Source organism: Trematomus bernacchii, unplaced genomic scaffold (assembly GCF_902827165.1).
Source record: "Trematomus bernacchii unplaced genomic scaffold, fTreBer1.1, whole genome shotgun sequence".
Classification (NCBI taxonomy): Eukaryota; Metazoa; Chordata; class Actinopteri; order Perciformes; family Nototheniidae; genus Trematomus; species Trematomus bernacchii.
In genome coordinates this window covers 8,954,745-8,971,619 of record NW_022987477.1, presented here as the reverse complement: position 1 = coordinate 8,971,619, position 16,875 = coordinate 8,954,745, and the positions used below count along the sequence as shown (strand labels likewise).

Genomic DNA, 16,875 nt, shown 5'->3' with positions numbered 1-16,875 from the left:
AGTCCCGCCGAAGGACTGTTCCAATGTCCAGGATGCTTGGAATTCTATCGAGGCCGGCGTCCTTCGTTGCAGGAAATTTCGAGGCTGCACATGTGTATCCTCCGCGGTCTTAAAATCCCCACAATGCTTTGCGCACGGACCAATTTCCAAATCTTTGGCGGAAATCGCGCTCCATTACGCACACCTGCTAGCCTGTTCCACAATTCTTCGTTTTCCGAGGCTAGGAAGGATTCTTGCCTCGCTTCTGAAGGACCTGACTCGGAGGGACTTGTCCTACCAAGGAAGCGTCCTCGACATTGAGAAACACCCACTGTGTTTTCAGTCTTATCTAAATATGCAGCTGAAGTTAGCTCCATTAGCTAGCTATCTAAGCTAATCTGCTAGCGACTAGAACATGTACGATTGCCAGCTAGAAACGAAAACATGCTTTTGTCTACCTCTGACTAAAATGATCAAGAACCAACTTTCTCAAATAACTTGGAATTTTAACTGATAAACCTGCCATTATTATAACTGTAAACTGCATGTGTGAGATAAAAGGGAACAGTAACGAGAGAAGGGCCAACAGTCTATTTGGATATTTGCCTAAAAAAGTCATAATGTTTAACAACTTCTATGTGGGTGGGAAATGTACAACTACTCCTACTCACACTCAAAGAAAATAGAAATGGTCGCAAAATCTACTTGTATCCAGAATTAAGTTGAATAAAACACATGTTAGAATAAGATTTTTTATTTTAAGAGTGTAAGGCCTAATTGGATCAAGTAAAGCATTTAGTGAGTGCAGAAGTAAAATCAAAACAATAAAGGAACAGAAAGAGAAAGACATCACCAAGTGTACAATTTAAATCGGATAGAAGGAGAAAAGCAGAGAAAGACAAAACTTTGGACACAGCTTTGTTAAAGAAGGTGGGGCATTGCAAGGCCCACTGGAGAATACTGGGGAATTATGTTTGCTTGCGCTACATTACATTGGCTCTGCAGACTTCATGGGAACGAACCAACATTTGTCAAAAAAGGGGAAATAAAGCAGGTATCTGCAGAGAAAAGTGTTTCACATGGAATGAAAAACAAATATTTGAACAGATGGAGACTTTTTCATGATTCTGTGGTACCACAGCTTCATAAGCATAACACAAAATGCCTCATTTGGATTTTACCCTTCAACAACTTGCAAAAATATGCAGCTGAAAAGAAAGAGATACAGGAAAGGGAGAGACAGACAGACAGAGGAGGGAGGGAAGAAGAGAGGAAGTGAGATAGAGGGGAAGATTTGGTATGTAGACAACTGCTGTGTAAGGAAATAAACAGAGCCATACTGGACACAGACACACATTATTCCTGTTTCCACCATGCACCTACACACTGTACATCAATGTTTACGTTTGTATCTGCGTCAATGTGTGTGGGTCTGTGTGTGTGTATGTGTGTTTTTTCTGGAGGTTTGAAGCGTTTCCAGCGGCAACACCCAGCTAGTCAACATGCGGTCAGCAGGCACCCCTCACCCCCCCCCCCCCCCCCCCTTCTCTCTCCAAACACCAACAACCTCATCACACACTGGCCCAGAGTCAAGCAAATAAACTGCAGTGCAGAGCGCTGGGGAGGCATGAGGCTGCAGTGAACCTCACAGACCTCACTCGTGCACAGAAAACAAGTGAAATATGCATAATCCAATTTTATTTTTGTATTTTTCAAAGTGTTATCTGTAGGTCTTTGTTTGTTTACGTGTTTTTTTGATGATGTTAGGGGTGTTTGTGAACAGCAGTCTGTGGTGTTATCACATAGCAACAACAACAATTTGATGTCATCAGTAAGAAGTGACACAAAAGCAAAATGTCTAGAAGTTGAAAACCCATATAAAATCTGTTTTTTTATACCTCCATTTCCCTATGACGTAGAAATATAAGCCTACAAATAAATCTTCTCACTCATGATATCACATTGTGCCTCACTGAAGTTTCTATTTTTACTTTAATTTAAAATAATTACTTCTATTACTGGTTAATACTACTATATTTGGAAAAACAAGATTTTCACTTGACAGAAGAATGGTATCACTTTATATAATGTTAATTATTGATCAATGTTGCAATCAGCTGTGGCCCTGCAACCTGTCAGCATTCCCTTTGCTGAGTCTCTGATCCTGCTGAGAGGCAGAGGAGGATCTGTGAGGCTGGAAGAGAGCCAAGTGACTTCCTGTGGCAGCAGGGGGCTCTGCAGGCGAGGAGCATTATTCAACATCTATTGAGCTTAGCAAAATGGTTCACATGCCCTTCCCAGATATACTACTTAATGACAAACGACACACACACAATCACACATGGGTTCTACATGACTTATTATAGGTAGGGAATTCAAGTTTGAAAATGTGTAGACACATCAATTCCCTGCAGGGTTTCCTCTTGCCACAGCAGGGCCCTGGTGTGTGAGTTGTTTAATGTTTTCGAGGCCAGTGTTGAATGAGGAGAGTGGACACAGAGGGGTTAAAAAGGGTCGGGGGGGGAGTAGTGTGAGGAATGTGATACCAAGGGCCAAGAGGGATGATGAGGGACACTTACAGGAATCTCTCAATTTCCCGTTGAGAGGGGTTTTAAGAGTCAGAATTATCACAAAGCGCGGCGCTCACCCTCCTCTAACCCTGGTTTCTTCACTTTCACTGTCCACTCATGCCAAAACAATCCACCGGATCACACCTGGTAGGGCTTTGGGTTCATTACAAGCCAAACAAACAGCTAATGATGATAATCTTCTCCCTGTTTCCCATTTATTACAGACAAAAAGTGGTGTGTCTGCCAGAAAGGTATCGGTTTGTTTTGAAAAGGAAAGCTCTATCAAACACTGGAGTATAGGAAACATTGCTGGAGATTTATTGAAATAATAATGCAATAGGTTATTTCTTTAAGACCACACTGTTGCTGTTCATTCTGTATGTTTTATCAGAGCCTGTTTGTGTTTCTACATGCCACATAGACTTCAGATGTTTAAGAATGCTTGTGGTGAAGCGCAGCGGAGCAATCCTCCTGCATTCATGCTGGGCTGCAGACGTGAACAGAATACTAAGGGACCGGAATGACAAGCTGGATGCTCTGAGGAATGCTGAGGCCTTGCCAAGCCAACGGCAAAGCTCCGACTGCCACTCTGGAGAGCAAAGCTTTAAACACCACAGAACAGCCTGCAGAAAAGGTTGCTTCACCTGCAACATCCTGTTCACACTGGCTTCAGATCCAGTCCTGGGTCACATCAGTTCATTTATAAAGCAATCAATGCAACTGAACTACAAAAGCTAATGAAATGTGCAGACGGACACACAACGAATCATCAACATGCATCAATTTCACTCGTAAGGAGTGAGAATACATTAGACTAATGGACTGTCAATCCTAATTTCCCCCCTTTATTTGGAAGCTACTGAATAATAGCCGAGAGTTAATGGTTTCTGTGCTGCTGATATTGCAACACCTGATGTCCCAGAGCAGAGTGTGTCTCAAACGCATCAGTGATAAAAAAAAAAAAAGAGAGAAAAGTAAACCGTTTTTTTACACTTACCACGGCTGCCATTGTCTTCATCCTGTAAGCAAAGAGAAAGTCAGTAAATATTGATTTGTAATTCAAATTGCATTCACAAGTTTCATTTTTAGTATTCTGGTACATCATCTTACTTCAAATGTGTCTTCATTCCCAAATCCTTTTTCATTAACAAATCAACTTCAATCAACCTTGGATCTAGAAAAACGGCACTAATTTGCAGCCTGAAATGTGATTTCCATTTTTGTTTGTTTACATCCCTGTAAATGTTTTATAAATGTAATATCAAGTTGAGTGTTCAGGCCTAGACAGACAAATCCCCTTTGACTAAAACTCTTTTAATTTGCATATTATTGTTTGTTTCATGAAAAAAAAAGCACTTTTTTAGGCCAATTTCTACACTTATCACCTAGTAAGCTTATCTGCCAAGCACTGAACAGCAGAAAAAGTTAGCGATTTGCTGGAAAACCTAGTGTAATAATAATAATGAGATTTTTTTTCCAAAAACCAGAGCCAAAAAATATTGAATATTGGGCACAAACTGTCGACTTTCTGTTGGTGGCAAAAATGGTTTTGTTATCGAGGTTTTAAAGATCTTTTGCCATTTTATAGACTGAACAACTAATAGATAATCAAACTAATAGTTGGTCACAACCATAAAAGGAGATGACCCACAGAGAAAAAGTGTTCATTATCATGGAACAGATCTACATAATTAAAGCTGTTGTGGCAAACAACACACGAGGTGACAAGCCTTGTGGCTATCGCAAGCAATCAAAAAGCCACTTCAAAGCCTTGTTGGTTTGTTTTCCATTTCCTCAACGCATAAAACCTTAGTTTCCTTCTGAGTCCCAGTGAAAATCCACACACTCCTGCTTTAATCCATCTCCCCTCAGTGACACATATGTTCTCCATGTATCCTTAAAGGCTCCCAGCTCTCACAAGGCTTTCCTTAAGACGATCTGACCCTCTTGAAGCTAACCCCAATATCCTCAAACTGTGATTAATCAAGCGCTCCAACCCAAGACGCTGAAAGTAATTACAATGAAATGTGATGAATTTACAAGGAGTTTTTCTTTACCCTCCCCCGGTTAGGGTTACGTAATGCAAGTAACGCTTGTGGCTGTACAGTGAGTGTGACCTGACGGATTGAAATGTAAAGCTTCAGTTTGAACATTTCCCAGAATCATGTCTTACGATAAGAAGGCCAGAGCAGACTCAAGGAGACTGCAGGAGACTAGGGTATAACTTAAGATGGTACATATGATGTCACAGTAAACATATTGCCACCTGTAAAGATTTGGAAATCCCATGTCTACCACTGTGGCGTCTTGTGGTTATTGCGTGATATTGCTTTATTGAACGTAGCAATTGCAAGGTAATTTTTTTTTAAAGACACAGAGAAGAGATTAGAGTGAAGCTGTAAATACAGAGCAGGAGAATAATTAGGAAGAACCATTACTCTCCAGAGTTCTACAATTAATTGAATGCCTTCATTTGCCTTGTATGCATCTTAGACCACTGCATGAGAAATGTCTAGTTTTTCAGATAACAAACCAGATGTGTTGGACTTTAGAGGAGGCAGAAACAACATTGTGATACCCAAGAAGTCTTCTGGGACGAACTGTATATCTTTCTGGTTACACAAATGTCTGACAATCCTAATTGTCATGCCACAGTTTCTTTTTCAACGTGCAGAAGCTAAGCCAAAAGCTATAAACAGAAGGAACTATGCTAACTTTGTAGGAAATCCTTCTGTGCAAACTGAAGAGGTTGTCAAAATACACTTCAGTGAAAAGTAAACGCAACTCATCCAGAATGATCACTAACAAAACCTAATCGTCAGGAGGATAAGCGCTGAGAAAGCTGACGAGCGTCTTTTGCTCTTGGAGAAGCCCTTGAGTGTGTTTTACACTGTGCCCATTAGGACCAGGAAGTGGTGTTACGTAAAGATTAATACCAAAGGCTAGATTGGCACGGATGTTATCCAGAGAATGGCTGGCAGACTTCCAAGGTGGGATGATAGAAGTCAGGGACGCTTGCTACATGCCCGACATAACATTTAAACATTGAAACAATGTTCCAGTCGAACAGGTTGAGTGCTAATGAGGTATGTACTATAGATAGCATTGAAATAACCTAAGCTTTTTTCCGTTTTTCCGTGACTACATTAAATATCAAAGATCTAAGTATGCAGACGAGGAGACACAGAGAGTCTCTTGTTTCGGTGTAACTTCCATTGAGGATTTCATAAAAATAAGCATTTGGTGCATTTAAGTCCCGCCTAAAGACCCACCTCTTTTCCATCGCTTTCGAGTCAGTCTGAGCTATGCTTTATTGTCTGTCCATAGCCTTCATGTGTGCCTTGTATCTATTCTTATGTGTGCCTTTTATCTATTCTTTTAATATTATATTTTGTTTTAATGTTATGTTTGTTGTGAAGCACAAACCCTCTGTTTTTACTGAGCTCAAGATTGCAACTGATAGATGGGATAACGTTTTTTTGTTTGTTTATTTAGTTGCTGGTGTCATCAGAAGGGTAAGGGATAACATTCAGTCACCTTCAGAGAGTTGTGGACAGCAGACTCAGGCGGGTAGACGATGAAGTGTCGCAGTGTGAAGCCGAAGCCCTGAGAGGTTCGCCGCAGGTGAAGAGTTTTGGGCCCCGGCCAGGAGAAAGGCTCCTCCTCTGCCCCGGGAGAAGCCAGGGCCGACGCCTCGCTCTGATCGCGCCCATCCTTCTGCTTGGCCTGAAATGAGGACAAACAATCGTACATTAAAGTCAATCTTCCGAATATTTACTGTGTGTATTACAACCTTTCCTGTGGTGTTGACACAGATAGAAACTGGAAAGTAGAAGAGCATTTTCTTGCTGAGAGTTGAATAAGAAGATTGATATCACTCTCATATCTGTACGGTAAACACATTATTCACAAAGAAGCCAGTTAGCTTAGCTTAGCATAAAGACAGAAAACAGGACAGCAGGTTTTTCCAGATTCCCCGCACGTCCAGTCTTTAAATTAATTAGATTAAAGCAACACATTTAAAAGAAGTGGCTTTCAAACTTGTTTACTTCTGACTTTTTTAAAGTTTGACAAACTCAGCATTAAAACAAACTCACAAAAAAGCTCACAAACTCACAAAAAAGTACCGTTCACTCTATTAATTTCAGCCCTGGTATTTGTGTAAAGGAAATACGTTTTGATAAAACAATGGGAAAGAAAATGGTGGCTTGACAGATGCAATAACCCACGGCTAGGCATAGATGTTATTAATCAACTTGATTTAAAAACACATGAAATCCCCTAGTAGAGAATATTCAAGTTTCCCAGGATTCATTGGAAGACCTGCTTGGCTAAAAAAGTACAAATACAATAAAATCAGCATGGATGCTGTCTACTTTCCATGTACCGATCCAATTTCTAGTGTTCAATGTATAAGCTGTAGCATTTCTGTGAGAAGAGTTGAAGAACCTTCTTCTTTTATGAGGAAACATCACTGGCTTGACTTATTGCTTTCATAACTTTGTAAAACGACATCTAACATATGAATAAATCGATTTAAATGTCCTGAATAGTTTTTTATTAATATAATTGGATCCGAAACCACTTCCGCCCAAAGTCACAAATACCTAATACAGCTATATCAGCCGCTAGGTTGTGTTTAATATATTTAGATAGTGATATTGTTGCCAAGCCCTTCACAGAGCTCCAATACTCTGTAATGGCAGTTAAACAAAAAAGGTCCCAAATACCAGCAAATTGATCTCCTCTACTTCTGCTACTATCTGTCTAAATGGTGAGAATAGATACCACATTCACTAGAAGCTGTTGATTAAGCCATCAAATCAGTTTCGGCTTGCAATTCACTCAGTACACCATGTATCCTCAGATGAAAACTGTTACGATGTCAGTGACAGAGGCCAAAAATACAGTCAAATAGTTTCGTTCCCAAGTTGTGGTTCTTGTCAGTGATCACCATATCTGTCAAAACAATCAGGATTGTCATTCAAGCCACTTGTGTACTGCCAAAAGCTCCATACAACCGTACACATGGCTTCGGTTATTGCGCATTTGGGGCTTCGCAGGACTATTTGGCGTGTTTGCATGATGACAGACTTATCTTCTACATTCCTGCTGTGACTAACACGGGATGAAAACAACCCATAAATGCTGGCAGCTCGCAGCTTGCGTAACATTACTTGTATGCCCCTTTAACTAAACACATGCTACACATCAGCAGCAATAATCAGATTTTAAATGTTCTATTACAAATAGTGTTTATGCTGACTGTCTCAAATGGCAACTGTAGCTAAGCTGAACATACAGTGACTCACATTCATGACTCTTTTCCTGAAGATGATGTTACAAAGCACACAGAAATGCAAGAACACACACACACGCATAGAGTAAATGGGTATGGGTGGTCACATAAGATATACTAACTTAGATAATGCAGTGTGATAAAGGGCTTAATAGCATTACTTAGTGCTGCAATTGTTGTATTATTAAGCATCAGGAAAATATTCAGTAGATTAATTGAATAATCACTTTGTTCCAATTTATTGTCGACCATTATTTCACGGTCGACATCTTCAAATATCTTTTTTTATCTGACTACCAGACTAAAATCCCAAAGATATTTTATTTTATTATTATATAAAACTAACTCACACTGAAAGTAATCACATTCTGGACCAAAACAAAAATGCAAGTTAATGTTTATTATTTGTACGATCAATTTTCTTTTGATTGAATAATAGATAGAATTTCTAATTATCTTATCATTCCGTAGAAAAGTATATTAGAAATCAACAATTCTAAAGAATACAATGCGAATATATCCATCGAGATAGAAGAAAATTAGGGATGCTCCGATCGCCAATTTTGGGGCCGATCGCCGATCGCCGATCGCCGGAATCAGTATCTGCCGATACCGATCGCCGATCCGATCGAGTGGGCGGGGCCTAAATGGAAGATTTAAACATCACTTTAAATCTTCCATTTAAAGTGATGTTTAAAACTCAGTTAATGGGGCTCATTCACTGGAGCTTCCACAAACAACAATCAACTTAATTATTACATTCAAATTATGTATATTATTCAAGTTTACATTCACTTTGGATAATACCACGGGAGAAATTAGCAAGCGCTCTCTTTTCCTCTCTCTCCCCCTCTCTCTCCCCCTCTCTCCCTCTCCTGACAGCCCGTCAGTATCGTCTCATGCAGCTCGCTGATCCAGTAATGTGTGAGGCCGACAGTGAAGAATAAACATATTTATAACTAGTTTAGCTTGTTCCAGAGGTAGATAAAATAGCTAAGTGTGTAGGTCTAACTCTTGTGTGTTTCGCTCCGCTCACACCGCCCATCACAGCGGGTGGAGCTGCAGGATTTCTGCTTCACACACACGTTGCATACCGCTATTTTACTGTCTTTTTCGGACACCTTAAAATAATGCCAGACCGGTGAAGCCATTTTGGCGAGCTTGTTTTGCCGCGTACAGAGAAAAGTGTCATGTATTTTACGTCATGCGATCGGCCCTCACGATCGGCATGTTTAGAGAGCACCGATCGATCGGTAGAGAGTGAGTATCGGCAGATTTCGATCGGTGACCGATCGATCGGAGCATCCCTAAAGAAAATCAATTGCTTACGAGAAACGTATTCAGCAACTACTTTTCAATTAAATACATTTAACTGAATATGTCACAATGTGCTCTGGGAAATTGTGTTTTTTTGTTATTTTGTGAAGATAACTGAAAGTGAAATATTTGATACTATCAGCCCTACAAACAATGATTTCCTTAATGAGTTTTTCTTGGTCTTGAGTCAAAGAATGTCAAGTGTTGCAATAGTCCAAGCATACAAAACATTAATGGCACTCTCAGAACTGTAATTATCCAGAACTTCAACGCTATTTGAATAACTTGATAACCCAGATACAGCAAGATATTCTAATCTCTTCATCACTATGGCTCTATATTGTGCCATCACTGAGAAACCCTGTGACCTCTCATGCTGCTGCGAGCAGTCTGAGCAGCGAGACTTCTGTCACATCCATCACCAAAGTAATGACAGAGCTGAACCACTGCACCACGGGGCGTGTGTTAGCGGTTATTGGGAACACCACCATAGCGACTCGGGGCTACGAAGGCCTGCCAAGAGTTTCAGCCTCAACCCAGAACCCCTCCGCGGGCTCTTCTCCTACCAAAATACATCTTAGGTGTGGATCCAAAACAAAGACATTCTCCCCCAACACCCCTCGGGCTTCTCTATCCACACCTTTCCCCGGCCTTGTCTGGGAGCAGCAGATGTAGAGGCCTCCAGAGAGTGGGATGGGTTTGGGCTTAATGGTATGACTGGTGAAATCACCACCAATACCCAGTGGTGTGGAGCTGGAAGTGGAGGGAGAGAGCTGACAGTCCGACTCAGCTGTTTGTTTTGATTCCTGGCTTAAATTTGAATGTCGTATTATGCAATAGCTAAGCCATTTGGCTCCGATGCCCCATGGAACAGGTACACACGCACACACATTTTCCATATCCCTCTTAATATAATATGCTGAATAACACAGCAAGAGAAGCATTGCACAGTGTGAAGGGAAACGACATAGTGCCTGAGTGAAAGGCTGTCATTCAAAAGGTTCAATACTGTAAATCTGCTCCAAACAAGCATACACAATCACCTGACAAATCAATTATGCATGCAGTCTGACCATAAAAGCAGTCTCCGTGATGATGGTTTGATCTGCATGCTGCCATATGGTGCTTTGGCCTGCGGGATAGTGCATTTGCATGCCTGTTTCTTTATGTACATGAGATGAGTGAATTTGCATTGTGTTGCTTGTGGACTCAGATTTCCTCCACACTATTTTTTCCTCTTTGTTGTGTGTGTGAGTCACCCCCGGGTTGTCTGACATCATGGATCTACCTCTTTCCCTGCCTCGCGCACTTTCTTTCCAAACCTCTCTCCCTCTCTGACCACAGACGTTAACATTAGTCACCGTAATTCCCTATACTATAGGAAAATATGCCTTCAGTGCTTTATTCTGGGCCATCACTGCACAATGGTTGAAATGCACTTAGCTCAAGTCTATAAAAAGGAATGAGCAGAAGAAGAAATACTAAAGTATTCACAACTGGAGGATAAACCTCTTCCTTTTCAGCATACTGCAAATTGTCCCGTCTTGAACTATCAACAATAAATGAAACCTAAAACCCACACACACAGACACACTCATATTACAAAAGATGGGTAAGTGAAACAGGACTACCCTGCCGCTGGAGAGCAAGATGACGCACACTAAATTCCTCAGACAGCACAACAAAGTGTAGCCGCCCCTAACCTTGCCTCCACTATCAAATCTTTCCTCTCTACACCTATACATCTCCTTTATTGCCTCAATATATATTTCAGCAAGTCAGGGTGTCCGTAAATGCATCAAAACTGAAGCAGAATCAACCTCCTTAAAATGTCAACTCACAAGGATGCTCTCCATCATTCTCACACACAGCTGTCCTTACCCGAGAGCGGACACAGTTCTTTCTGGAGGCTTCTCTGAGCCGAGCCCAGGACACGCTGCGGTTGGGACTGCTGAGCCCCAGTTCCACCTCTCCCCAGTAGGCTCTGGCTAAAAGCTGGAACCAAAGACAGTACGGTTCCGACAGGCAGCCGTCCAGCCCGGCCAGCCGAGCCCAGGGACAACCTCCAGAGGATGGGGAAGAAGAGAGGGAGCAGCAGCCTTCTGCGCTCACGTCTACATCCCGAAGGTCCGGGTGGTCCTTCAGAGGAACCGGCTTACAGCCTGAAGGTAGCCCGTTCCTCTGGGCCAGCATGGCATAGCCAGGGTTAAGGTGGTCAGCTCAAATGGCAGGAAAGATATACTAAATGATCTAGTTTCAATTTCTTGTGTCCATTTTCCACCCTCTTCCTCCCGCGGTCCGTCTCTAACTGTCTATTCTGTCCTCAGTTTTGGAAGCAGGGCTGTTCTTCGGGGCGTCCCACAGACACATGATGTTTCCACTCAGCCGAGAGGAGAGCACAGCGGCTGAGTGCACTGCAGAGAGCCGGGGCCGACTGACTGACGCACCCACCCACTCACCACACAAAATTCTCTCTGAAGTACGCACACACACACACACGTTCACATGCGCACACCAGGCGGCCTGAAATGAATGCTCTTCCCTTCCTGTCTCCTCCATCCCTCTCTCTCTTCAACTCACGTCTTCCGATGTCAACCCTTTAAAAGTTAAAGTGCACACGCCAACACTAGACTCACGTGTCGAGGCTAATCAATAAATGATGAGAACAAATGAAAGTTAAATATGACGTACAGTGAAAAAAGTTTGTTATCGTAGGAAGCACAAGGAGCATATTGTCGTTATCTGTCAGGAGACGGGAATAACTCGGATTGTTTTTTCAGGCTGTGGAAGAAGTCAAGTGGGGCTAATACAGATAAGGAAGCATATGGGTTCTGTGAAATCTATAGGGCACAAAAATGCACAGCCGACCCACCCACCTCTGCATGCCGGCTGCAGATCATCTGGTGACTACAAAGACTCGTGTCTGGGTGGCAGGCTTTGGAGACAAAGAGACTACCAGCCGTTGCACACACACAGTAACTCCTGTTTATCTATGTATGTGTTTATTTAACAGGGCCCATGTGTATTAACACATGTTACATAAGGATAAGCAATGCAACATATGTAATGTTTATAGGTTGTCTAGTCAAAGGAAGTGTGCAACCCAAGCCCCAGGTAGGGCTTTCAACCCATTTTTGCAATATTTAAAGCAAAGGTTTAGCTCGATTTACATACACCAAATACAAAAGACAGATGTTGGAATAAGGTTGTATGGTAAACATTTCAGGGAACATTTCTTTCTTTGGGTGCCAGGGGATTGTACCTGCTTGTTAACCAATTTGATTTATAGTACTTTTGTATCAATGTGATGAAGATTTTGAAGGATTTCATTTAATAGATAAGGACCGCACCAACCTAGATGTTTCCACATATGTTGCCTGATAAGACCTTTTTCCCAAGATTATCTGGACTGACAGCGCCCTTACTATTTAGGGCGGGACAATTGAACCCTTATCATTTGTTATAAGTGCATAGAGTTTGATTGATCCCTTATTTCACAGCATAGCTCCATTCAACTTTAAACTTACTTCTGAGGTCAAGTCACGACACGTTTTGACTAAATTAAAACATTTAGTTTTATATTATATTGTTTTATTTGTCACCAACGATTATCTAGCTTCACCGACAAGTTATTTTAACGAAAGTTCTGTTAGAAACAAGCTCTCAAATCTATACTAGTTGTGTGAAATGCTGACTGGGACAAATCTAGACACCTGTCCCAAATCCTAAAATTGAAATGGTTAAAATGTCCAAAATTGTCTAAAATGATCTTGACTATGAGTGATCCCGACATTCTCACCGAAAACAATCTGGTCTGAGTTACAGCCTCATCTTAGCTCAACCACTCACTACCACCAATTCTCACTTCACACTTATCATGTAAGAATTAGGCAAGATGATGGATGCTATATCTTCTCAATCCTTCAAGGTAAACAAACTCCACAGAGGCTTGGCAACTGCCTTTATTTCAGGAGCAGGGAGACTTTTGGATGCAGGATAGACTTAGCCCTGATACCTTTTAGTAAGTCGCTCTGGTAGAATGTGGGGCCAAAACATCAACTTAATATTTAATCACATGTTCATCTTATGGCTCTCTGGAGCTTGTGTGCTGCTCCAACAGAAACATCAGATTGCCTGTTGTAAATGTTGAATAAGTCTTCATAACATTGCATGAGGACATTGGGTCCTTCTTTTTGAATTCCCCCACTATGTCTCCAGGCTTTATTGTTCAGATTGTCCTAAAATTATAGGCTTACCAGTTCACTTTCAAAAATATATAATAAAGAGTCTGTCAACAGTGAGCATGGTTTTTATGGTCGCTTTGGATAAGATTGTTTGCCGAGTGGCCGAAACATAAATATCAGTTTATTTTGATTGGGAGGAATATTTGCCATCCGAGACGGCGGCGACCATGAAAACAACATCAGGAACCCAGTGGTGGAATGTTCCCTCTCAGCGATTTGTTATGAGCATCTTGTTACCACATTCACTTGGCTCAATATAGCATGTGGCATTCTGTATGGAAAAGGCAGCAGAAATAGAAGTCACCAAACAGTCGGTTGAGACAGTTGACTTAAGCAAGCCAAAACAAGGATTAAGTCTCATAAGAATGGTAGAACTGGATAGTTGGCTGCATATATGAAAGTTCATTTCTGAAAAAGCTATTTTTTTTATATAAGCATTACAAGCCCACATCACCACTAGAGGTACAACTTCACAGTACAGTACTTTTTACCTCCACTTATACCTTTCGGACCATAGGGTTTCAAGCCAGATCATATATGTCTCTACATGTCTTTCTGTGAATCTAAAACACATGACAAAAGAAAAAAAAAGATCCCTGTATGGAATTCCTGTTTGCTAGGAAGTGGATTTGGTGCCATGCAGACACAAAAACTAGACATGCCGCCCAGAAATATTGTGTCGTTGTCATGGCAATGAACTACACCACAACAATGTTGGCCACTGGACTGGGGTGTTCTCAGTGGGCGCTCATGGGATTTCTTGGTTTTTCTGTGTCTGTGTTTGTGTATGGATCATTGTGCCTAAGGGCGTCATGAAAGACAGTAAATAGTGTGGAGGTGATTTGAGTGACGTTGAAAACAACGCTTGTTGATAGGCTTGATGTGCAAAAGTAAAACGATGGATTAATGTGTACAGTATGTGTACTGGATTCAACTGTGCCCTCTTGGTCTTACTCATGAGTAAGGGTCAGACTGACACAGCTTAAAGTATAATTCTGCTCAACTCCTGGATTGTGGTTGCAAAGTAAAGTAAGCAGAAGAGTCATGTTCTGGCATATTAAGGAATGACTGTAAACAATCAAAGGGCTTTGTTTATAGAGACATGTAATGGGAATATTCAATTGGAGGCCTAGCTGAACACAAAAAGAGAAACAAGAATGTTCAAAATGTTCCAAAAAGATTGCGCACCCTGATCATTTTATATTGTCTTGTAGAACTGTGGAGCTAATAACTACAGCCTAGTCACCCTATACATTGTGAGAAGATGATGGCATCCCAAAAAGGTTATAGCACCAAGAAGCATTCTAGAGGGATTGAAATAAAAAGTCTGCCAGATGTTGAAGAGGTGTGAATGCATCCATCTCTAATGTGACACACATGTATCTTTTTACTTTATGTATCTGTATGTCAGTAAGCGAACTGTGGAAATATCCACCAGTTGTCAGGATAAATCCACCCTTGTAATATAGCAACGCAATTTTATACATATCAACACAAATTTCCAAGAGCACAGAGACATCCTAGAAAAACCCTGTTGTGGCTTTCTTCAAACAATGCACTAGTTCCCTTTGATATGAAACAGAGAAAAGCAGTGAAGTTTATGGGTTGACGGCCATGACATGTTCAAACACACAATAAAGTGGCCACAGCTCTCTAACATCAGCTAGATAAGTGCTTTGAAGAACTGTAGGACATAACACAAAGGTGAAAATTGGAACAACGTTGTCCATCCTATAAAAGCTAAAAATAACAAACAATACCAGTGTTGGACAGTTGATAAGATCAGCGTGGCCTCAGACGCTTGTGAAATTCTCCGAGTGGGTGATGAGGGCGGTGCCACGAATAACAGACCAAGAGACGGAAGGTTTGCTTATGTATTTGTTGTAACATTTAAAGGTCTCAGTCGCTCTCTTTGCAGCGCAACCACTCGAGGCTGCTGGACAGTGCAATTTGGTCTTGTAGTCCCCCTGCTGATAATTCTGCTAATGTCTTTGTGGCTCCACACAACATGACACGCAGAGCCAAAGACAACATCCCGACTGCAGCTGTGGTGAAATAAAGACAAGGATGGAGAAATCGACAAGCTTTTTAAAAACTGCTGCGGAGTTGCTGAGACCACTCATGAGTTTTTAAGATGGAAAACTCCCCGCAGAAAATCTTTAAAATCCAAATGCTGAAAGTCAAAGTTGTGTTCCCCCGTGATGTGAAACCCATTTCAGATGTTTACATTTGTGGAGAAAACAACATAATGAAAACCAGGTTGTTTCAAGATGCCGTTTCATTGTAATCCACTCAAATCTTGGAGTCTAGGATTTATTAGATGATTATCTGCAGCTCTGATTTGTGTAACAAAGGAGGAGAAAAAAAAAGGCCTGTGGTCTGAAAGCAGCTGACAGGATCTCTGGACCGGGATTAAAGACACAAGGCACCGACAGGGCTCAAACAACTACAATAAGTCATTTTGAAGTCTCGAATCGGAGCTTGTGTGTAACCAACTTTTTGTGTGTGTGTCTGTGTGTGGTACAGAGAGCAAGAAGAAAAGAGAAAGTCTTGCAGGAGGATTAGGCTCGATTCGCGGTGGCTTTTCAGGACTCCTGGCGGGTGTGAGATCTAATCTGGACATGCTGCATCTGGGCTCCGCGAGGTATGGCTTACTGTAACAAAGGACTAGCTAATGAGGGCCGGGGAACAGACTGCTTCCTCTATGCCCCCACACCACTGCACACCCACAATGCCCTGCTTCATACAGCCCTGAGGGGGTACAGAGGGGTACCAACCCCACCATCCAGTACCCATGGGACTGCTGCACAGTGCTGATCAGGCAGATACTGGAGGTAGGAAGCAATACTGCATATATGAGGGCTTATAATATAATAGTACTCGTTTTGCATATGTGATATAAAGACAAACTATTTTTCCAGGAGAGAAGGGAAGAACCTGAGACAGCTAATAAGGACAAAGAAAGTGAGTGGAAGTGGAAATGTTATAATAACAATCTGCTTCAAGCAATTAAAATAAATATACAATCTGACAATATTGTCTTTTGGGTGGTTTAAGGATACAAATGTAGAAGCAACACAAACATGTGCTGATAATGTATGACAAGGATTATGTATTGGATATGGAATAAGTCAATTATTAATGAGTTGTTGGACAGAACATCAATGGGCCTATTGTTTAATACTGAAAAATAAAAATATTTTAATTATTTTTTAGAAGCGTATAATTACCTTCTTCTGACATGTTGTATAGTAAATGATTAATCGAGAATATAATGGGCTGATTAATGGATTGACCATACAAACTGTCCCCTTAGGGACAATAAAGTAGGCTTTATATTATTTGATTATCCTTTGTTGTAGCTCCAGTTGTATCTCATGTAGATAGTAGTGTTCAATGCTATCTATCATACAAAAAGTGTAATGAGTATATTAGCTTGCCACTTGGGTGCATAGAGGAAGCCACA

General features: G+C 41.3%; 1 protein-coding gene across 3 annotated transcripts in view; it reads right to left on the bottom strand.

Annotated features, from left to right (window-relative positions):
• LOC117495637 (rho GTPase-activating protein 21-like) overlaps positions 1-16,875 on the bottom strand; it is a 78,001-nt gene that overhangs the window by 29,928 nt on the left and 31,198 nt on the right. Inside the window, exons 1-3 of one of the 3 annotated variants that reach the window (XM_034147051.1) lie at positions 11,047-11,186; positions 6,087-6,275; positions 3,547-3,568 (exon numbers count right to left, since the gene is read on the bottom strand). Coding sequence is in view for 1 of the 3 variants with exons in the window: in XM_034147058.1 (XP_034002949.1) it covers positions 3,547-3,568; positions 6,087-6,275 (211 nt within the window). In the remaining 2 variants the exon portion in view is untranslated. Of the gene's footprint in view, positions 1-3,546; positions 3,569-6,086; positions 6,276-11,046; positions 11,187-16,875 lie in introns of those variants that run through there. The other 2 variants (XM_034147042.1, XM_034147058.1) reach the window with 2 other exon arrangements.